At 37.8% G+C, this 23679-nt stretch overlaps 1 protein-coding gene across 12 annotated transcripts in view; it reads right to left on the bottom strand.

The window, feature by feature from the left end:
• The window catches only part of TENM2 (teneurin transmembrane protein 2), an 823338-nt gene that overhangs the window by 88829 nt on the left and 710830 nt on the right, over positions 1–23679 (bottom strand). For 7 of the 12 annotated variants that reach the window (XM_035338985.1, XM_035338975.1, XM_035338978.1 and 4 more), the window contains 2 exons: positions 16167–16362; positions 13250–13351 (listed from right to left, as the gene is read on the bottom strand). In XM_035338985.1, coding sequence (XP_035194876.1) covers positions 13250–13351; positions 16167–16362 — 298 coding nt within the window. Of the gene's footprint in view, positions 1–9421; positions 9455–13249; positions 13352–16166; positions 16363–23679 lie in introns of all 12 variants that reach the window. The other 5 variants (XM_035338974.1, XM_035338972.1, XM_035338973.1 and 2 more) reach the window with 1 other exon arrangement.

The following is a 23679-nucleotide window of genomic DNA, read 5'->3' as shown; positions in this document are numbered from 1 at the left end:
AACTTCTGGAGAGATGTTTGGCTGACCTTCCCTGTCCAATCCATGCTCTTCAAAGTTTTCTCTGGCTAGTTATTTTGGACTTATTTTGTTAATATTCCCTGATGGATGAGAAAAGATGGTTTGATAACAGCCTGTTACACATGGGTTAGGAGGGGAGATGGTGAGTGATAATGCCCAAATGGTCTGGCATCAAAAGCCACCATTTTGTCCAGTGACACTTACTGCAAGTATCCCAGCTGCAGTCTGTGTACACACTCCTTTCACCCACCTTTATGTTATTCACACATACATACTCACCAAAGCTGTTCTTCTAGAGCATGACAAAACCAGTAAAGGATATCTGAGGAGTCAAACTCTTGGAGGCAGTTGCAGAACTTGGTTTAGTTACACAGCTGCTTGGTTGAGAGGCCTTCCCCTGATACTTGAAGCTCCAAACAGGATTTGAAGGCAGAGTTCTGGCTTGGTTCCTCTTGCTGGAGAGCAAACATTACCCTAGTGCAGAGAGAGTTCTGTACCACTAGGACCTAGGGTGTCAGTTCTTCTACTGCAGCTTTCTTTCAGTTCCTCCTCATAAAATAGACAAATCAGTATACTTCTCTTGAAATTGAGTTTCTGGGCACACAAATATGCAGACTTGAAAGGTTTTAGAACTTGTATCTGAACTGCTTCCTTGTCCTGGATTAGGTTATAAGCTCTTATAATGCTCATATTTTGCAAGCAGCTCAGATTTACATCCAAATGCAATTTTTCAAGCAGGGCATTAAGAAAGTCAGCTTTCTTTGTGCCACCTACAGGCTTAGTCAAAGCTGACAAGCTGTCAGGAATCACCCCATATCAAGTCAAAACTTTTCAACGTATGTACCACAGAAATTTGTGGTGAGATGCTCATGGCAGGTTGGTGAGGAGAGTCACTGGTATTGATGGACAAATGATTACATCAAGCCTAGTGGGGTATTGTTCGAGTAAGGATTAGAATGGTTGTGTCCATAAGGCTTGTAAGCCCTGATCTTACATACAAACCAGATTCTTCCTACCATGAGCTCGTACACATAACAGATGAGCTTGACTGTGTATTTACAATGTAAGCAGTAAGGAGAATTGGGACAGAGTGTTGAAGTGCAAGTTTAAGGCTATACTAACAGAACACTTAGCCACAGTCTAAAATCCCCTTACATCCTAAGCATGAATAACTGTTTCATCAATCAATTTGAGGAAAATTATCTGAAAAGATGAAACTCATGGAAGAATATTCCCTGATTCAATACTTATTTAGACAAATGCACGAAAGGAAAATCTAATGAGTCTACTATCCACAAAGAGACAACCGTCTACTGTAGGAAGTCCTACCACCCATTATCTATCTGTAGAATCAAAAGAATTTACTGGAGAAGCATCAAAGACAGGTACAATTTTTACTCTTGACTATACGTTGCATGCCACCATCAGAACTAGGGTCCTAGGTAAAAGGACCTAAAAATGCCCTGAGCCATTGCAACTTTACTTCTGTAATATAAATGCTATACTAACAAACACGCTCAGGAAAAACAAACAAACAAACAAACAAAAAAAAACAGCCAACCACAAACAGCATTCTGAAGACACTTTGTAGAGCCTTAGGTAAGATCAGCTTATACACCCTTGCTGAACTGTACAGAACTTTGTTAGACCTAAGTGAAATCAGGTTTGTTAGTATATGTAGATGATCCTGTTTAGGAGGAAGAAGTGAGTTTCTGCTAAAGAACATGTGTTTATTATTATACTTTACAAACCTTGTTTCAAATGCCTCAGAAGTATCTGTGTTGCGATACTTCAGGAAACTATGAAGAATTCAAAAGACTGTTTCTTCTTCAAGGTTCACTTAAAAGTGAGTGCATTTGCTGATACAAATTACAAAAGAAGGGGTATATACGTAAGGCCACAGAATGAAGAGCAGTTCATTATTTTTTTCAATTATTTCATTATTGTGAACTTCTGTCATGCTTGAAATGGTCTTAAGAACAGTGGGAATAAGCAAGATCTAGAACAACTTTTAGGTTACTCTAGGACTTTCTGCTCTTACAAGTAGAAGCTGGTTGGAAGTCAGTTTGTACAAATTCACCCAGGAAGAGAAGAATGAACACACAACTATTACTGACATTATATATGCTTTATTAGCTACTTCACAAGACTCTTTACTTTGACTACAGAACACACACAAAAAAAATGAGATTATTTAATTGTACTATTACTCTGTGCTTGCTGGTCAGAGTTAGGAAGAAATGCAGAGCTTTTCATAGCAATCACGCCCTGCATCCTTACCTCAGTTGCCCAAACCTGAGCCTTACCATGCTCCCTTGTCTAGCTCTGTCAAACCGCACATTAGCAAGCAAGAACGAGATTCACAGAAGAATTTCCAGAAGGACAAAAAAAACCATCAGGTGTGTCAAATCTCTGACATTCAGAAACCATTTGGGGAAAGCAGCACACGCTGACTTAAGCACTAAAGTATGGATGCTTTAATTAATCCGGGGTGAATTTAATTGCTTTAGTTAAGTGGAAATCGGGTTAAAAATGATGCAGAGCATGCTGGGGTGTGTTAAAAACATGACATATGAGTTGGATGAATCGATAAATTAAAAGTGCACAGATGTTTTAATTAAACCCAGGAAAGTTAACGAAGATCGCTAGAGACTTTTAAGCCTATGATTAATTCAATTCATTTAAAATACCTGTAGAGATATGGGGATGCCTCCATTTTGAGAGTTATAGAAGTTCTCAATCGATTAGTACTTAAGCTGTTTCAAAAAAAATATGGCAGGATTTTTACAGAAGTGACTGAACAGCGTTAATTGCACAATGAATATTTACATTCTTCTGAACAATCAGCAAACTTTTTGCTAAAATTTATCAAAAAGTTCAGTTTTTCTCACTACCTTCAGTGTGTGACCTTAGATAACATTTGCTGTACCATCCTGTACCATTCCACATAGTACCTATTTCCATTAGATAACTGCGTTGTTTACAATTATTATTAAAAATCTGTGTAAGAAATATGAATGTGTCTTACCACATTATCTAGCAGAATACCGATAATCTGAACTTTTATGTTCTGACTAGCAATTTCCAGAATCACAGCAAATTTTGGAATTCTCTCTTTGGGACTGGCCACTTGGTACAGGATAATTTTTCTTTACAAATAGCATAATATTTTTAATAACAATATAGCTTGTAAGGATGGTGAAAATAAAAATTAAGCAGGCGTCAGATATATTTGATGTAATTCAATGGTGAGGTGAAAGGACTGAAGCTCCATTACTGCTAGCCTGAAGATGAGCTTAGTCAGCCTAGGTACCCATAAACAAAGATCTGATTCTTAGTTAACTAAAGACACTGGACTCCTGAGGGGGAAGAGAATAAGACAACTGTTTGCTCTCACTGGAAAAGCCACAGAACAAACTACAAATTGGAGAGAGAGAGAGAAAAGAGGACAACTGAACTCAGCGAGATACTCGAAAAATCAGCAAGCTGAGTCAGGCTTCAAATGTCTTGAGGACTTTCTCTTGTCAGTACCTTCTGGATTCGATACTTTGTCAACCTGTCTGGCCTGCCTCCACTATTGCTGAAGCTTTGAAACTATCACTATCTATATTAAAGAAAATATTTTTGTTCTCCATGCAGCACACTAAGATGATTTGCAAAATAGTAGAGATTTATTTTTCAGCTATTCAAGTTCGGAACCTCCCTGTAAATACAGCTTTATAGAGCACCACAGTTCAATTTTCTTCATGTGCATAAATGCATTCAATGGAATGAGATCTACCCTGCACTGGTCCTGGTTTACTGCAGAGAAGGTAACTGATCAGTTTTGTGCCTTTGAAAATACAGGCAAAAACAACAGCAAAAAAGGATGAATTCTCTTCAGTTCTCTGCATGATGGGTTGGAGGAAAATGCCCTGAAAACACTGCTCTGCAATCTAAAAATCTCATTCTTTGGAAACTAGTAACACAGAATCAGAGCTGTGAACATCCTGCTTTAGATATAAGCAGTAAGGTTGACAGAACTACAATAATACATAGAGATAAATGCTACATTCTACCAACAGATGGAAATAAACAGATGCAGAAATAGACTACTGTCATAGACAAGCATGTAGATCTTCATTTGTATGTTTTGATAACTTTGTCAACGGAAAAATTGAGGAGAAGGGAAAATTAAATTCTCTCCGATGTTTCAGTAGCTATCTCAGTGGAAAGAGTCAGTGAGGAATGAAAGAGATGATGCTTCAAGCTTTCAAAAGGCAGCAGCAAGGACAACCACTGAGTACCAGAATCATCCTTCCAAACATGTATGTTGTGATTCCTAACAGAGGAAGCACTAACAGCGTGAAGTCATTTATACATACAGAAAGAGAGTGAAACATTTCTTGCAGTATTTTTGATTAGAGTTTATAACATCGACAGTGAAAGAATCTGTCCTTTCCATATTTCTGTGGTAATAGTTTTGTTATGACTAAATAGCAGTGCAGTAAACATAGGATTGCACCCAGAGGTTGAGATAATCAGCATATTTAAAATCCAGACTGCTTTGGTCCCGTTTTAGTAACTACTATTTGCATTATTAAATCGACCAGAAAAGATTTAAATCATAACATGATTAATTACATAGTTCCAGATTGGCTGCAGATATTTAAGTATTTTGCTACATCTGAGTTAGAAACTTTATTTGTTTATCTGAGAAAGCAAATAGGGATGACAGCTAACTGAGCTTCATCTCGCCCCAATGGGGTCTAAATATAGGAAAAGATCTAAATTACAGGTTCAGGTCTGGATACAATATAGATATGAACATACCCCAAAGTCATGCAAGCTGGAATTGGAAGCTGTGACTCAGGGCCATGTCTGTTATGCAGGGACAGAGAGTGCATAAGTATCTCTTAACAGCTGTATTTCCATAATGTGATTTGCAATACTACTTGATTGTAGCTGCTTCAATGACATTTACCATCATCAAAAGGACTCCAAGATGATGCCAACACAAGTGCAAAGACAAACTCTTCAAACTTAATGAAATAAACAAATATCAATACAACTCCATGGAGACAAAGCGATCTTAAAAGGTAGATTGCAACACAATTAAATAAGCTAACCAATTAAACATAAAAACAAATTACAAAACATACATCTTCATGAGCACAGTTCAGCTCAGCCGGGCATAGTTAGAGCAGAGACATCCCTGGCCTCTAATGGAAGTAGTACAGGATTGGAGGAAAGATTTTTGGCTTGCTGGAAACTAAGCTTGACAATGGTACGTGTTCTGCATGTATCTGTATGCTTGTGCACCACCTTGCTGCTCTGGGAACCTTTTGAAATATTCTATTTATTGGAACACGATAGAAACAGAAAAGATTTGCACAAATACATGTTCTGTTGGTGCACAAGTATAAGAAAGCAAGAAAGATAAAGTGAAACAACCAATAGGAGTAGGTTTTGAAAGCCACAGTGAGAGATCAAATGAACATACCTAGCTTTTAATAAATATGTAAATATTACTATAATGCTTCTGAAAGAAAATTCATTAACAGCATTTTACTGTGTTTCCATACAGTTTCAATAGTGGACATGGGCAATACAAACTTCATTATCATACTAGGCCAATAAAACTTGGTTCCAGAGTTTAGGCCTCAGCTACAATATCGCTTGTAGCTCTGTGTTTGGTCTCTGAACTTCTGCAAGTTGGGTAACAAGGGATCAAATAAAGAAGCACTAGCACTCACTGAAATCAGAGTCATAATTTATTAGATGCACACCTTTAACCCATTTTCCTATCGTATTTTGTCCAGAAGTGTCATTAGCAACCTGAGTTATTTCCTACCTTCTTCACTACTGAATTCCTCAGTGTTCCTTATTCTTTTTTAAATCCTTTTAGCTCGCTCTCTGGTATTTTCTCCTATGGAAGTCAGTCTACCCTCTTAGCTGTGACACCATCCTGCAAGTTCATTGGAAAGCAGTCCCATATAAAATTTGAAGTTCATTTATTGCAATGTGAATTTACAAAGATATAAAAGAGCAATTCAGTACACCGGCACAAATTTGGTGATATATATACTAGCAGTTTAATATGGAATATAAACGCTAATAAATTCTCTATATTAGATGCAGGTACTGGTACATTAAACAACATTAAGTACCTTAACAATTTTTAAAGCATTTTGACTGCCCTGTAAAGCTGGAACTATAACAAACAGAAAAAGAATGCACTTCTAAACAACTGGAGCATCCCAGCTTGAAATTATTTGGGACCAGCTCTTCTCCAGATAAAATCTTAGTAACACAAAATTCAAGGCTGGATTCCGCAGAAGCCATAAAAGCTTTAAGAACAATAAGAAGTTCATATTTGGCATGTTAAAAATGTATTTTTTTTTTTGAAAAGTCTGCTTTCTGTAATATTCCTAAGATAAAAGTAGCTTCTGGGTCCTATTTCCACTTTGTTAATATTCCCTCACAAAGAATGCAAAGGATACAAAACAGCACTTCCTAGCCCTACACAGGGAGCAATCTGTGTACTTCTGTAACCATCCTGCTACTGTATATCAAATGTCTAGCAAACATTTGCTAATCCTCACATTTAAACTACAAGCACTATAGGAGGCACAGATACATGTTCTTAAAAACTAATGAAATACCTCGAACCCCTTTTGGAGTCATGACCGCTAACATCACAAAGAATTCAGCCTGGGACCCCTTCTCTTCTTTGTTCCTGTTTAAATTGCCAATTAGAAAGTGTCAGAATGGTGGATTTTGTGCTGGCTCCACTTGTCTGCCTGAACCTGGATCAAAGCTACCATACCATTTCATGCAAGCAAGCTAGCAGCTGATAGATGGCAATGACTGTCAATCATTGTCAAAAAAGGTTATGTGTCCATTTATTTATTCTGTAATTATTTTAGGCACAGTTAACTGTACACATCTCTTCTCAGAGCATATTGTGCTTATGTAAAACTATGAAACTGAGGGCATACAGGACAAGCACTGCCCTCTACACAGAACTCATTGGAAGGCAACCAAGAATATAATCAGTTTGCCTGAAATGAAAAATGTCTGCTAATAAAAGGTGAGACTGGGAAAAGGAGAAGGAAATTTATAACAAAGGCATTTTAAGGTACTGAGTCAAAGAGGTGGGAATTACTGGAGAGGAACACTGCCAAAGACAGCCTTGTCTGAGCATCAAAATGATGCCTCCACCCGCTGCGAGGGGGAGATGTGAGTGACAGGCCGGAGCTGCTGCAGCAGCAGCACATCCATAAGTTGGCACACACAGACACACACAGCGAAAACAAAAACTAACCCACCCAGAAAGAAATACTGAGAAAGAAGCTGAACAATTTGAATTTTGTCATCCACAAGGAAGGATGTGAGGTATGTGTGGGTGACAAGTCATGAAGGCAGTATTTCCAAAGAAAAGAACAATTAATTTTTTATTTTTATTTTTTACTTGTGCAATGCAAGTGAAGAGACACACTATGATTATGATCACAAGGAATGTTTGCCAATAAAGTTATTTCTCTAATTTCTGTTTTCTCTCTAACTGACTACTTCTCTGCCCTCCCCTGCATTCTCAGTCTGTCACAGCGGACAGTACCATCATTCTATTCTCCCTGCTGCTCAGGTTCATACTCTGGATGTTATTTTTGATTCATCGGTTCCCTTGCCTCACAGCCAAATTTTGACAAAGTCCTACAGATTTGTTCTGCATCGTATCTGTTTGTCAGAATTTTTGCCTTAGCTTTCAGCAAATAAAATCCACATCAAACAAAAATCTTTTTCTCCATCATGGATAAAGTCAGTCTTCTACACTCACGTCTGTGTTTAACACTGCTGCATAAACCCCACTGTTAATTTGTTAATTTAGCCTTTAGCCCTGTGACTCCTCTTTCCCAGTCCTGTTCCAGGTTTTTCCTCTTATCACAAGGAGCATAAATGCCATGCCCCAGCTTTGTCTGTAGGCTTGTTTCACCCCAGACTGCTCGCTGCTAGAATCTGACTTCCACCTCTTTGGGACCTACAACACTGCCACCACTCATTTTGAAAGCCAAAGCTCCAAACAGCTCTTTCCTATGCTCTGTCTCCTTTGGAGGCACCATCTTCCCTGGATTACCTCATGGTATTAGGTACTTGCCCCATTACCACCCTTTAAAACTGCCTTTTTACCACAGCCTTTCCCCCAAACTAACAACAGTTACGATGCTCTTATGTTTATAACACCACCTACACCATTTGTTTCCTCGTATCTCCACATATGTCAATTAGTGCCCATTTATTCCCTTTTAACTTGCATTGACATGGTAAACTCTTGGAGGTAGACACGACTTTCATCTATCGCTTTTATAACACTAACCACGATAGATTAGTTTGAAGGAGTAGCACAATCTACACGCAAACTCTTCTGTGAAACTGCACAATGGCATTCTTCATACATGATTGTTCCTCCTGCTTTTCTCTGACAAACCAAACTGTATGGGTACCATCACATTTAATCCAACCTACCTTTCTTGTCTATGATCTTTTATGCCAAAACGTTGCAGTGGTTCCCTTGAATAACGCGCCCCCGCTCACCCTGAAGGCCCGAGGTGCTGCCTGACCGGGGGTCCCATGTTTCCTGTCAGGCTACAGGCCCTGCGCAGGACAGGCAAACGAGAGGGGCTCTGCAAGACAAGCTCTCACCTTTCCCTTCAAAGCCCAGTGATCTTCTGTTTTCTTGCACTATTTTCAGTTCCTATAATTTCTAGCCAAGTGATGAAGACAAATATTGTTTCCCTTAATCACATAGACAGAAAATACTATCTGCTACATATTATCAGCATGTGTCTGCTGCATGCTCTGCAACAACGATCCGAGTATGGAATTATTCAGAAAAATGCACTCTGCAGTTCATGTTTTCCCCACTGTGAGCTCTCCCAGAACCCCTTATGCCACCGGACATTCATTCTGGACATGGCACTAAGAACAGTTTCAAGCAGAGCATTCACTTAAAAAAAAAAAAAAAAATCCTTTATGAAATCCTTTATGCACTTAAGGACTTTATCACCCAAACAGTAAGGCTCTGAATAACCTCAGAGCAAAAAGAGTTCCAAACAACTGAAATTTGCATGAGAAACAATTCTTCTGTAGCAGCTGAACGGAAGAAAACATTGCTTTTTCTAACAATTATACCTTACTTACCTAATAATTGAAGACTTTTAATATTTTTATACATAGATTAACAGTACAACACATAACAAAGAAGATGATAATAGTGGGAACTCTTATCATGGTGTGGACAATTATCAGAAACAGCAAATCCATTAAAATAAATTTTAAAAAAAGACTACACTTCACAGCTTAGCAACTATTTCAAACTAAATAGATGTTGCAAAAGAAATAAAAAGAAATTTTAAAAACCTACCCTTCTTTTTATACTTATTAAAGTGGCGCCGTCCTTTGCCAGTAAGCCAAAAACAAACAGAATGAAAATAAAATAATGAAAAACCCACACAAGGAGAACAGGAAAAGAAACTGAGTGTAACATAAATCTGAATCATTAAAGTTGTTAAAAGAAGATTAAAGAGTCAACTGATCAAACAAGGTTTCAAAAATCCAAAAGCCTTGAATCTATTTAGATTAAAATATTAAACATGTTTCTTTTTGCATCACATAATTAACTAACAGTATCTGCTAAATGGCAACTGACAAACTACTTAACAATTTTTTTTTTCCTTCTTTTACAAATCAGACACCATCTCTTAACAGGCTATGCTCATTGTATCAACGTAGAAATCCCATGCCATGGTACGTTGTTTCACCTTTTCAATTTAGCTAAATATATTTATGATGCAAAACTAGTATTTTAAAATAAAAAATCAAAAGCGGCTCTGAGCACATTTGCAAAACAGTATAATGGCAGTGTCTTTGGAAGTCTTTTTGTTAATGGAAGGGAAGAGTTAAATGCCCTCCGAAATACCATGAGATGAAATGAAATTACAGCCAAATCTGAGTCACTTCTGGGAACCCAACTCATTGCAACAATGAACTCTACAAATGGTGAAAAGCAGAACATGATGAAGGACTCCTGCCTGCAGATTTACCACAAGACTGAGCAATTACAAGACCAGAATATTACCAGACATAAACACTGGGAACACTAAGAAGGACATCTTGATGTACTTGTGTGGGTATGTCATGGAAGTCACAGAAAAACAGAGATGTTTATAAAAAAGTGGCAACACAAAACTAACAATCATTGCTGCAAGCCTGATTCAATCCTTGGTCTTGGCATCCCTTCTTATCAATGACTTCTATAGCTATTTCTGCACAGGAGGTTACTCACAGTGCAGTTCAATTCCAAGCAAATTTTCCACTGACTTTAACCATGCACTCTTTCTTTATCAGGATACAACTCTATGCATAGAGTTATCTTTTGATTATGAGATTTTCCTTTTCTTTAAATGCCATATTTTAACCACATGAGATTAAAATGTGTTACCTTTCTTGTGTGTTAGATGAAATTCTTAATTAGGTTAAACTCCACATGATTTCAAAGTGAATCTTGTCTGAGCAAGGATGAAGTAAATCTGTTGAGACTGGCTACCTGAGAATAAGTTATTTCCACAGATAAGGGTGAGAATTAAAGCTCCCAGTATTTGGTGGAAGCATTTGGCAGGGTGAAATGTCCTCTAGTTCAATCAAGGCATGAAAGTGTATTTTAGCCCATGCGTTGGGCCAAAAGTTCAGCTCTTTCTAATCATTTTCATGGTACTTCCCTGGAGCTAATGGATCTCAAGCCCAATCGGTGCTCTCTCTCATATATTTCCTTCATTTTAAGCTTTCAGAACTACATGGATCAAGTAAAGTAACAGAAGGAGTACCTGTGCACTGTCTGTAAAGTGAGCAGATGATTCCCCTCAAGGTTCACTGCCTCTGATACCCCCAAAATCATCCTTGCAAACAGTGATTTAATAGTATAAAGGATCACGCCTCACATCTTTCAAACTTGGGTCTCACCCAGCATGAAGTTCTCAGGCTACTCTGTTATTGCATGAACCAAGTTCTATGAGATATGTGAGGAGCTTGCTCACTTCTCCACATTTCCCTATTTGAATCTTGCCTTGCATTATTTTATAGTTGAAATATGTGTTGCTAAGGAAATAATAATAAAAAATAGACTGAAAGAAAAATAATTATCTTTCCATACATGTGACAGTTTAAATAGAAATTTAACATTACAGTAAATATATAGTAAATGAGTCCAAACATCTAATATGCTGGAATAGATTTAATTTCTATCTCATTTTACTGTGTTTTATCATTCTTTCAATCCCCATTTTTGATTGCTATCTCCTGAAACTGCTCTCACATGTAATCAGCATTCAAGTAAGCTGAAAAACCTGTGGCCATGGGTACAGGTATGACAGTGCCCACGACATTGGTGAGGCACACTGCCCTTACACACTAACTCAGCCCCATGCTTCTGGGTATGTCTTACAGTGTCTAAGATGTGCAGCTCTGTGCTTGTATATATACATGAGAATTCTGCCAATACAGCCGTTTTATCATTTTATGTAGTTTTTCAAGCTCCTTTGTTCTTTAGAAATACTATGATGTCTGACAAAGAAACGGTAAGACAGGTGAAAGAATCTTCCACATAACCTACTTTTGAGGGTAGAGAGACAACATACAAAGGACAAGGCAGGAAGCAAAGGGAAATTTCTCAGGTGCTGTAGAAGCCTGACAGAGTTTGACAAGTGCCCTATTAAAATGTATTTATCTGATGTAGCCTGAACAGACTATTTCCTAGCACAAACACAGAATACAGCGTTACACAGAGGTTCAGTACACAATGCAGAATTGCTTCACAACTCAAAATGAGCTGATTTAATGGCCATGTATGTGTAAAGAGTGGCAGTGAAGCACACAGTCATTACATGCATACTTTCACAGGTTAACACCACAGAAATGCATATAGCTGTCAGTGTGTATTTATAGCACACATTATCACACCGTTTACATTGTGATATACAGATGTCTTCTCTATGTATTTGCCAACCGTCTTAATTTCTCATGTAATCAAACAACATGCACTCCTTAGTTGAAGCAGTCTTTAAATTGAGTAGGGCTAGTGCTGAGATATCATTAACTTCCCATGGCCCTTGGGATCTTTTTATTTATTTTTTTCCCCTACTGGGACACTTCTAGGAGCCAAATACAGAGACACAAAATAGAAATGACTCTCCAGTATGGGTCTAGCAGCTATTCAAGGAGCACTTCATAGACAGGCATAGGTATGGTGGGTCCCAGCCTGCTACACCAGTGAAAGAGGTGGGGCCACAATGAACTGTCCTCAGGACTGGATCATGATCTAAGAAAAAATAAGCGCCTTTCAAAGGCCTTTCAAGGCATTTTAACAGCTTTTAAATGCCATACCCTTGGAACACTAACAACTCTATCCCTGTGAAAGACAACTGTAAACAAGTAATAACTATAAGGGGCCTAAACCTCACATAAACTAAGGAAACAAATTGTAAAATGTTATAACTGTGCTCAGGAACATCTAGGAATTCAAGCAAGTCATTGATTTTAGACACCATATGTGCTACTAGCTGTATAAACTAAAGAGGTCCTCCTTTATGAATCTTCCTTTATGACAGCTATCCCAAACTCTCTGAAAAAATTTGTAAACACATACTACTAATCCACAGATGTCTTTTGAAGTTCTGTTAAATCCTTGATAATCACACATCTCCCAGTTTTAGTAGTTAAAATTTACAATCAAAACTCAATAAAAGGTTTATTCTAAGGCTCTGTCAAGTCCTGCTTACTTGCCTAAATAAAAGGTGAACTTCCTTTGGTGAGGAGCAATTGCATATGCAAGAAAGCTACTATGAACTAGAAGTGTGGCTTAGCCAAGACAGAATATACATTACACTCCAGTAACAAGATAATCAGTCTTTTATTACAGACCAATTCATGCTTATCAGAAAGCACTGATAATTCATCCACTTTTACAGAAAATAAATATATCCTGCCACTTCTGCCTTCTACATTTGACAAAAGGTTGTAGCTAGGCAAGCACATCAGCAATGTGGCAATACTTCCACCTGATCATATTTAACTAAGAAAAAAAAAACATATTGATCTACTTGAACCTAACTTGGACCCATGCTAACTAGCAGGTGCTGTAGATCCATACATCACAAACACACACTGTGGTTATTTGTAAACACAAAGAAAACAATACCTTTAGCACAATCTGCTCCGTGAAATCCTGGAAAACAGTGGCAGACACCAGATACACATTCACCATTCCCATGACAATTGCGCGGACAGTCTTGCACTGAATCTGAAATACAAGCATCACGGGTACATTAGTTGGCTCCTAGGCTGCAAGTTATTTGCCTGGTTTTTCTTTCATTTTGTCTTCAATACTTATAAGAACAACAGCTAATGACATTAACACCACAGAGTTCAGGTGAAGTGGAAAGTTACCAAGATCTCTAGTAGCACGAGTAACTGTAGAGATGTAGTGATAGCCTACAAATCATATACCAAGTCTTTGAACACTGTTAGCACTCAAATCTACTGATAACAGCCAAACCCTTTATTCAAACAGGTAGACAACACTGCTTCTTATGACCTTTATAGCTATATTTGAACTCATGTTATGTATCAAACATAATGCATCAACAGGGAAATCAACAATCTTCCTCTTGCAATTTGACTTTGATCTTGGACAACCACTTTTCCATGTGGAACTGATTATCCCAAGGAGTGTAACTTTTTCTTTTACATACACTGAAAGCTTCATTAAGAATGCTGACAGAAACATCTGCTGTACCTGACAAAGAGTAGATCTTTTGCTGTGGCAAGTAGTATTTATCCCCCCGTCCTCCCTCCCCCATTAAAAAAAAAAAAAAAAAAAAAAAAAAAAAAAAGAAGAAAGCACAGAGGATGATGAAGAGATCTGTAAAACCAGAGAGCAACTCTGGAGTTAAAGTAACTGACCGAAGTGCTGATGACTTCCATAATCTGTGAAGTATAAGCGCACCAGCCTGATGATAAAATTTCATCTGTACCAAGCTATTTGCTTTTTTCCCTCATTTCTGTTATTATTTGGCTGACACAGTGTACTACTTTGCATAATATAAAGTGGAAATGAAACACCAATTTTGAAATTAATGCTTAGGACTAATTCTCTTTGAATGCTGTTGGATTTGAGAGGAACATATTTTCAACACTGAATTATTGGAAGAAAAATATAATTGGAATGTTGTAATTCCTCACTATTACTCCCTGTTGTTGTGGGACCTATGGTCCTAAACTAAATGGCTCTGTCAGTCCCAGACACCAACAAATAATATCTATAGAATATGGAAAATAAATTTTGGATTTGGAACTAGTAGCACCATACAGAGTATTTTTCTCTCCAATTAAACTGAAGAGATGAAAAGGAGTCAAGCCCAACTTTGTATCTAATTTTACAGTTGCAAACACTAAGTAAATAATAATAATAAAACCTAAAGCAAAATTTCAAAAGATGCCATTCACTTGGCCTCTTGAAACGATTCACATAAATAATGAAAAGAAAAACTGTGATGTGAAATGGTCAAAAATATCGATTTATCTCATGAAGAAATGCGTCTATAGATTTATTCATTATTTTGCTTCATGGCCCACAAAAGGATTTTCTTTGTATTCAAACCATGGTAAATTAACTATTGCCTGTGAGTTAACATCATTTGTGTTATTCTTTCTCCTCTCCCACATCAGGATAACTTTCAGCTCTCTCCGATCCTTTGATTAGGAAATATCTGATACTGGGTGTTTGTAGAAGAACCTCTTAACTGGATAAAACACTGTATTTTTCTCTATATTTCAGTCCAATTACTACTATTGCACTATCATATAGCCTACCTGACTATTAGACCTTTGAAGCTCTTGAGAGCTGTAGACAGGACAACCCTTTTAAGGACAGCTTATCACACCTGAAGATTTTCTAAGAAGCACAGTAGGGGAATACAAAGATAAAAGCTCAAATGTTGATGTTTTTGGAGAAGCAGAAAATGCCTTCTATGGACAAATTCACAAATCTATACATAAATAGGCACAGTACCTAGTAACTCTTTCAAAACCACGTATGAGTTAGGGAAACAAAAACAGTGTCTCACCTTAATTGAGGTTAACAGAAACAATTATATCCATACTTAGTGACACAGTATAGGCTAGCCTCTTACTCCCTTTAGGACTTAAATCTACAAACTTTATACTGATGTAAAAGGAAAAATTAAGCTTTAAACATTAATCATGCAAGGCTGGAAAAGACCTCCAATTATTTTTCATCAGGCTTACCAACTCAGTTTGAATTTCTGGAATTTCTTTTTCTCTAAACTAATGGAAATTACAGATTTACAAAATGCAATGCCACTTAACTCCAAGCAGCCAGGATGGAATAGCATGTAGCCCATCTAGTATTTTTTGATGCCACTGTGACAAGACATTCAGCAAAGCTCATCAAGTACTTCAACAAATCTTCTGATGAAGCTTGGAGAACTTATGCTCAGCTTGGCTTTCAACTAAATGGAACCCTACTCTAACAAAACTGCTGGCTTCTCAGATCACAGGCTGGATGCTCTTCTGCTCTTGTTCCATCATGTTGAGATGATGACCCACCATTAGGTGAGTAGCAAGCTGGAAGACTGCTTATAGCTAATTAACAGAATCAAGTCATCTCTGGGGTGACTAAAGCAACCCCATGCACAGGTGTCAGTTTCTTTTACTGTCTTTCCACAAAGACTAAACACCTCTCCTGTTGGATACTATTCCACCAGGGTGTAAAGAAGGTTCTCTGGAGAAGCAAATAGGTATAAAAATGGCAGAGATAAGGGAGAGGAATATTAACTGAGGAATGCTGAACTTATCTGACCAGCTTGTTTCCCAGAACCAACCTAAAGAACTATAGCAATGCTAAAATCTTAGAAGAGAAATCAGGAAATTAAAATCAAAACCCCTTTAACAGACTTTTTGAGAGTAGTGTTAAGAAAAAATTGCGTAACAACTTATGGACAAAAAGACTGAATGCTGCTAAAGACTGTATTATGACTTCAATCATGGAAAGGTATCAATAAGAGGAAAAACATTCAGCTTGTGGTGATACCTACCCAAAATAACTGTACTGAAAGAGACCACTTCTTTGTCCTTGCCATCATTGTAAAATGCCAGGTGCCACAAACCCACATCCAAGTACTGAACAAATACAGCCTCATTCTGAACAAGGGTCTGAATACTTCGACGTTCCCGTGGGGACTCCACCACACTCCATTTCTCCTTCCCATCCAAGCGTTCCATGAAATCATACTGCAAAGTAGAAAAAAACAAACAAACAAACAAACAAACAAACAAAAAACACAAAGAGACTCAAAATCTAACACGTTTTGTATTAGAAAAATGTCATAAAATGGAATTTCTGAAAGATGTAACAAAGTGAAACTACTATTTACTGAATTTCCATCGAACATATATATTCTGTGACTTATCCTGTTTTAAACAGTGACACAGAATTATGTATCTTTTCTCTGCATAGGTGATCAAAACTGTACAAGCAGTATTTCTTGACAGGCTGAGTTTTGAGAGATCAGATGAAATCAGTGCTTTGACCCATCACAAAATTTTAGGTTCCTGCACAGCTTTCAAAGCTGGAAACTTTCAACTTAGGAGAGAGACATCCTCTCCTAAGCAGTTACCTACAATAAATTACTGCTGCAAGTGGTACAGATGTCTCAGATGTACCTCCAGACTTATAATTGATTGGACACCCGCAGAACACAAAAACAAAGAGGAACAGCACAAACAAGGAACACATTTGTCTAATGTAAAGTAACTTCATTCTCAATAAAAAGACACTGTAGAAATGGTACATCACAGAGCAGCTTGCTTACCTGAGTTGGCATGTAGAACGGTCAGAGGTAAGTAGGATACAAAAACCAGAGGGAGCATGGAAAGGAATAACACAAATCAGGTGGCTGAAGGAATTGAACTTCTATTAAGGAAAATTCAGAATTTCTGTTTGGATGCTTTCCAAGTAAGGTAGAACATTACATTAATCTTTGGAAAAGGGATCAAACAGAGCAAGTGATTATTTAGAGTGTAAGAGGGATGGCACCATTAATGGCATGAAACTAAAAAAAGAAGGAAAGAAATTTAAGATGAATGTCAGATAAGCTTCCCATCTATTAAGCTCAGTAATAGCCTCCCAGTGGAGATGCCACTGCATCACACAATTAAACAAGGCTGGAAGAAAAATTGGTTAATCTACAATAGGGAATAACTCTGCATAGCAAAGCAGCTGGACTAGATGTCCTAGCAGGCTTTTTTCCCTTCTGCCTTTAATGTTTGTGATTCTGGAGCTCTCAAGCTGATGTTATGCTCAACTTACAGCTCTCATAGCCCCTATCTAAGGGAAGTCCTTAAGAAACAACAAAAACAATATATCTAATTTTTTGATAGCTGTATAACAAGTCCCCTGTGAAAATACATCTTACTTTAGACATATTTATCTATCAAGGAGCAGACAGATGCCTAAAGGAAGATGTATGTGTTCAATTAAATACTGTAACAATATGTGCTTGCTGGCCAGTGGTTTCATTGCATTCCCGTTATCACTAGCACATATTTGCTAGCCCCACACTCGTGACAGCTCTAAGAAAGCCTACACCTTCACTCAATTTCAGTGTAAAAACCAAACCATCATTTTGCATCCTACAGAGACCAAACATCTGAAAGGGCTGTCTTGTAAACTGAATTCCACTCCTTAGCAGCAAGTCCTAGCAAATAATACACGATACGCAATAAAATAATGAAGATTTTCCCTTTTGCTAGCAGAGACAGACAGATAGACTGATTTAACGTGTTAGTGACTTACTACACAGCTTTTTCAAATTGGGTTACTAAAGCTGAACTTTGAAATTTTGTAGCAGTTATAATATGAGCCATAGAGTCCATGATACACTTGGCTGTACACAGGGAAAAGGATGGAGGTACTATTGGCTTCCTTTTAAATACGTGGTGCTATGACACCAATAAGCAGCCACAAAGGAAATCCAGGACAGAGTAGGAATTTCAGCCCATGACTACTGATGTTGAAGGCTATTGCCATAGTAAGTGCATTATTCCTTTAATCATGGGGAAAAGTAAGAGAAGTGAAACGAAAAGTTTCACCAAATTTAATACCTAATTGCCATTCATCGAGCCCTTTTTGCACACAGGATTTCCACAAAAGAAGGTAATTCCGGTAATTAGTGCATTTAAGCCAATGCACGCCAGAGATGTAGAGAATTCTGGCTCGTCAGTAACTCTCAGAGCATCAGAGGTGCCAAACACACATGTATCTCTCTCTTAAATCAATGACATTTGGAAATATTACTAAAACCTACTGTCTAACAGTCAGAGGTTAAGGACAGACTCATCACCTCCTTGGGAAACATTATTACTTGGGCAACATCTTGGGAAAAAGAAATCTTGCTCTTCAGAACAATCGTTCACAAAGGGTCAGCTAAGGAAGCAGCAATAAAAGCTGACATTTCTCACTGGCAACATGCTGTTCATCTCTGCTTGTGCTGGCAGGTTCCTCTGCCTCCCCTCTGTTTGATGCTGATTCTACCTCATATAGTAGAGAAGGCTCAGCAGTTGGCAAGATCGAAGGGGAATAGTAAGTACTCAGGCTGAAACTGCCTGAAGTAGTTTTAGCTGCAGAATCTCTTTTCACAACGACAGGTGTGACCCGGGGAAAACAGGTCCCTTGGCATGGCTCCCCATGAGGCTACAGTTTTAACTACACTCTACAGAGACTGGTATTACCCTCCTTAATTAAACCGTGAAGAACTATTTCATGGTCAGGCAAAAGTGTAATGATTCAACATCAATAAGCTTATGACTTGTGAATTACCAGTGCAAGCTGATATAGAACATAACAATAAATGTTTATCCCCTCTTTGGATTCCTCAGTGCTGAGGAAAAAATGAAGGAAGTTAATGCAGTGGTTCCCTGGGTGTACAAACCTTAATGTGTCAGCAAATACTGGGTATACGTACCCCAAAACCTGAAATCCCTGACCAATGGGTTACTGAGGAGGTACTGTGAATTCATAACTGGATAAGATTTCTTCACACAGTTGGCTGGAACATCGTTTTACTCCTTGCTGCCCTGTTGGTTTTGTGATTTACCCCACTTGCATGATTAATTACTGTTGTATAACGCTGTGCCAAAAATGTCATTCTTGCTTTAAAGCTCCTCATTCACAAATATGTACAGACAAGAAGACCCATCTAGGAAACAAATGTAAGTACTTTCATGATCTTTAAAAAAACTACACAGTGGCTTCTTAATCTAACAAAACAACTGCTAAGGAAGAGCAAACTAGATCACATGTATCAGGCAATGAATCTATCAGCAATCAAACTACATCTCTGAAGTAATTTGTAAGATTCATTGACATTTTTATTTATTTATTTTACTATCCTTTACATTTTATGGCTTCATACAGGAAGTTGCACAAGAATGACAAAATCTTCCCATAAACAAAACGCACTAAAAATCACAAATGACTGCATTTTCAGAGTTCAGTTTTGCAGGGGGCAGTACTTAACATGATTAAAGTTCCATAGAAAGAGCTGACCTGCCAGTCTACTTCTCCAAACAAATTCAAAGTTCACATTTTCCATTACTTTATTTATTTTACTACACAGCATACCAAAGCATACTGTTATTTACAAACTTAAATTTCATGCTAAATTCTCTCTGGCCAATTTGTTTTTATAATTTCTCCCTTCAGCGCTTCCTATCTCCTCTGATGCATTTTATTCACAATCTAATAAGGATTTTCTTTTTCCAGTAACCATGGGGAGTCAGAAAAACAGTTTGGGAACTTTACATATATATGCTAGTGACTACACTGCAAAACGACACCCATACAGCACAGATCTACTGAGAACAGCTGCCTACAGGAAGTGGATTAGTTGTGAAAGCACAGTGAAGCAAACAGAGATTGCCAGGGTCAAGAGTGGGAACACAATCCATGTGACCTTTATTTTTTTTTCTTACTTTTGAATCTACTTGCATGCCGCCACAACATCTCTTACAGTCTTTGAAATTAGAAACTGGAAAGAAAGATTTCTCAGAGCTCTTGTCTTAATAATGGATGTATCTTCAAATGGAGAAGAAGAAAAAAAAAAAAAAAGGCCAGTTTGGCATTGTGGCTAGCACTCACGTTTATGCCAAAGCCTTCTAAGAGCTAAGAAGGCAGAAATCAAACATATGTCAGGAAAACTTGTTTTCAAAGTGTTTTAAAATCAGTTCTTCCTAAAATCCAGTTGGTAATTATTCATTAAAATACACCCCTGAAACATCTGATACCCACTGCGACAGCCAAGAAATTTGTTTTAACATTTAAACGTGCGTCTTGAACATGACACAGCAGAAGCAGCACAATGAAGCACTGCGCTCACTACAACAGCACTGCCACCGTCACATAGCTTTGAAGTGACCAGAGCACTGGGGAATGTGCTTCAGCAGCAGCCAAAAAGCCAGGAAACACTGAAGTTCCCCAGATACTCAAGCCGTTTCAAGCAAAGACAGTTCTACATAGAAATGGTTTTCATTTTGATATGAAAAGTTTATAAATATAAAAGACTCTGCTGGAAATTAAGGCAAAACGATTCCCTGCATTGCCTTCTCCAGGCATTATAGGGATGCTTCTATATGGTTACTTTATTTCAGGCATCGTTTGGCATATTCGAACAATGGGTAGTAACGTCGTAATTGCTGTAATCTCTGCAGAGTCACTTCATGCTGCACAGATTGGAGGAATTTTACTTGAAAGCAATGTACTTCTGCTTCTAGTTTGCCTGCCACTCAGAAGTGCATTTTTATCTCTCCTCTAGAGCTCCATTCCCTATGCACATGGCACAGAACTCGGCTTCTAGAGAAGTTTACAGCTACATCAGTTTGACTGACTAAACCAGGCATTTGGAATATTTGCTAAGCAATAATACAGAGAAGGTTAAATCTCAGCAGGGCCCACAGACAGGAACAGCATCTTGTTGTCTCATGTTAATCATGTACCTAATTTGCTGATTATTGACTTGTTCCCACAAAGGATTTTGCTTGGCTTGACATATCAGCTCTGATCAGTGATGAACTGTCAAGTGAAGTTGTTCACTGCTATACAGCTCATGTCCCTAACTTGCAGAAACAAGGATTTCAAACTTCAGGTTTAGAATATTGTCTGGTGTCAACTTCAGACTATTGTCATTCACGCAAACCCACTCTGCTTCTTTTTGTCAGAACCAGCCTTCTTTTCCCCAACTCCAGTGTGTAACAGCTTGCGTTGCTTTTTCTTGAAATTATTTCTCTTGCTAGCAGTTTGGTTGGATTTTGATACAGCAATCTTATGCTGCATTACCCCACTGAAAAGCATCAAGACCCTGCACAAATACAGGGAAGTAATTCTGCAGATTATACTGGCGGATTTCATTAACTCCAGCTATGGATGAGTGATGGAATTGCTTCCACTAAATAAAGACTGGAAAAGAGGTGGTCCGAGGAGGAATCCAGCACAGTAGGAAACAGAGTTGATATTTCTAATTATTTAACAGAAATGTTATTAAATCTATATCCACTGCACACAATGTTTAGTGAAGGAAAGAACTCTGCTTGATCATAGCCTCTTAGATGAGAACATCATAGTGAAATCTAGAACCAATACAGCTGATCACAGTGCAATACAAATTAAAGTTAATTTTCAATTTTAAAAAATGTCTTGTACTATCAGTTACTTCTAAGTGGATTTCTTATAGGAGATACAGGCATACCTCTATCATATGAAAGTCAGACAATTATAATTAACTTGCAATTACAGAAAATCTTGACAATCATTTTGGAGTTTTGGCTGAATCATTTTCACTTTGTTTGTTTGTTTTCCTCAACTAAATTCCTTTATTATTTTTTTTCTTCCACGGTGGAATGATATGGAAAGAGAGTGCAAAAATTCAGATTAAATGAATTAATGCTCAATGAAATATGCTGTTAACCTCACTGGTACAGTCAAAGGTCCATAGACAGAATCTCATCCCCAAGACAAGATATTGAAATGCAAGTGCCAAAATCAAAACACTCTCAAGAAAGGCCCCAACCGTGGAACATATTCTCTGCGGGTATCTTCTACAATGCATGGATATCTGAAAATGACTGAAAATTATTCAACAATCCATTACAATTTTCCCAGTCTACCTAATTACTGTACGGAACTTCAGGATGTTGTATGCTAGCCCCTAGCTATACAGAAAAATAACCTCTTGCCATTCCTCCTTGATTTGTGGGGTCTGCTGGTCTTTATTTCTTACCAGTCAGATATATCTGGGCATCAGATATACAAAGATATTGAATAACTCAAAGAACACTTCATAACAGTGTACAAGAAGTCAATGGATTTTCGATAATCATAAAGCTACCTGTTCACAAATTCTTAAAAGTAGAGGTCACAAACCCTTGTAAATCTCTTCTCTCATTTTACCCAAATAAGCCTAAAGATTTTGGATTTCAATTCAGCCTATAGGCAAGAATAGCAACCAAAGAGCATGATCCAATGCACAAGTTTACTTCACATTGGGAAACAGATGCAAAACTTGGTTCCATACGTGTACTTTCCACAGAAAGTTCATTGCTTCACACTTGGTACCATGAGTTTGCGCCTGCACATGGACACAGTTCTCTCAGGGCTGGTGTCTCTTGCAGGCACTATGAACATACTTTCTCTGTATGGCACCGCAGTTGTGTTGAAGCCTCTCTGCTTTTAGCTTAACCATTTATGTAACTGCAGTCTGCTTTCCAAATGAAAACATAGCATCAGTTCTTTGCAAATCAGGGCAAGGCATCTATCAACGTTAAAGAGGGCTCTCCCAAAAGGGAGCCTGGAGTTCTACATTTGATCTTTGGAATTCATATCCTAAATAAAGCACTGAAGTTTAGGTGTCAATTTTTGAATGAAGAACTGATTTTCAGTAGCAAGGATATGTGTGAAGGAAGGGTTCCTTTCCAAAAGCTGGTTCCTATTTCTCCTTCCCTTGCTTTCTAAAGAATGGAGGCTCTTTCCTTTTAGTATGTGTAACTGCAAAATATTATTTCTCATTACAGTTCTAATCTAAGTAAACAAGATTCTTTCCATTCACATTAATAACTTCCAATACATTATTTTTTCTCTCTGTTAAATAAAATGTCTACATATTCTTACAACAAAGAAATCCAAACACCACTTTATAAGAAAACAATACATAAATTTGGCCCCACTAACTTTCAAACTATCTTTACCTACAGCCCTTAGCTCGGTACTACAGGGTTAGTGAAAAAAAAAGTGTTGTTGCTGAGCTTTCAATTCTGTAGCTGGTTAGAAATAAAGAACTGCGTTTCCCAACCAAAAGACTTGCTCAATGTCTAAATGACACATTATACCTTAATACCACCTTTGAGGGAAGAGTAGTAAAATAAAAGCCTTCCAGACATGACCACTGCATTTTGTCCTCTAATACGGCTGGGTAGCACTGATGCCAAAGTTTTTTGCATGCCCACCAAATGCCATTTCACCAGGATGTGGAGTTTGAAAGTTCTATGAAGTAAACCCAG

Source organism: Oxyura jamaicensis, chromosome 13 (genome assembly GCF_011077185.1).
Source record: "Oxyura jamaicensis isolate SHBP4307 breed ruddy duck chromosome 13, BPBGC_Ojam_1.0, whole genome shotgun sequence".
NCBI classification, from domain to species: Eukaryota; Metazoa; Chordata; class Aves; order Anseriformes; family Anatidae; genus Oxyura; species Oxyura jamaicensis.
The sequence above is the reverse complement of the archived record's forward strand: the minus strand, read 5'-3'. Positions and strand labels throughout refer to the sequence as shown.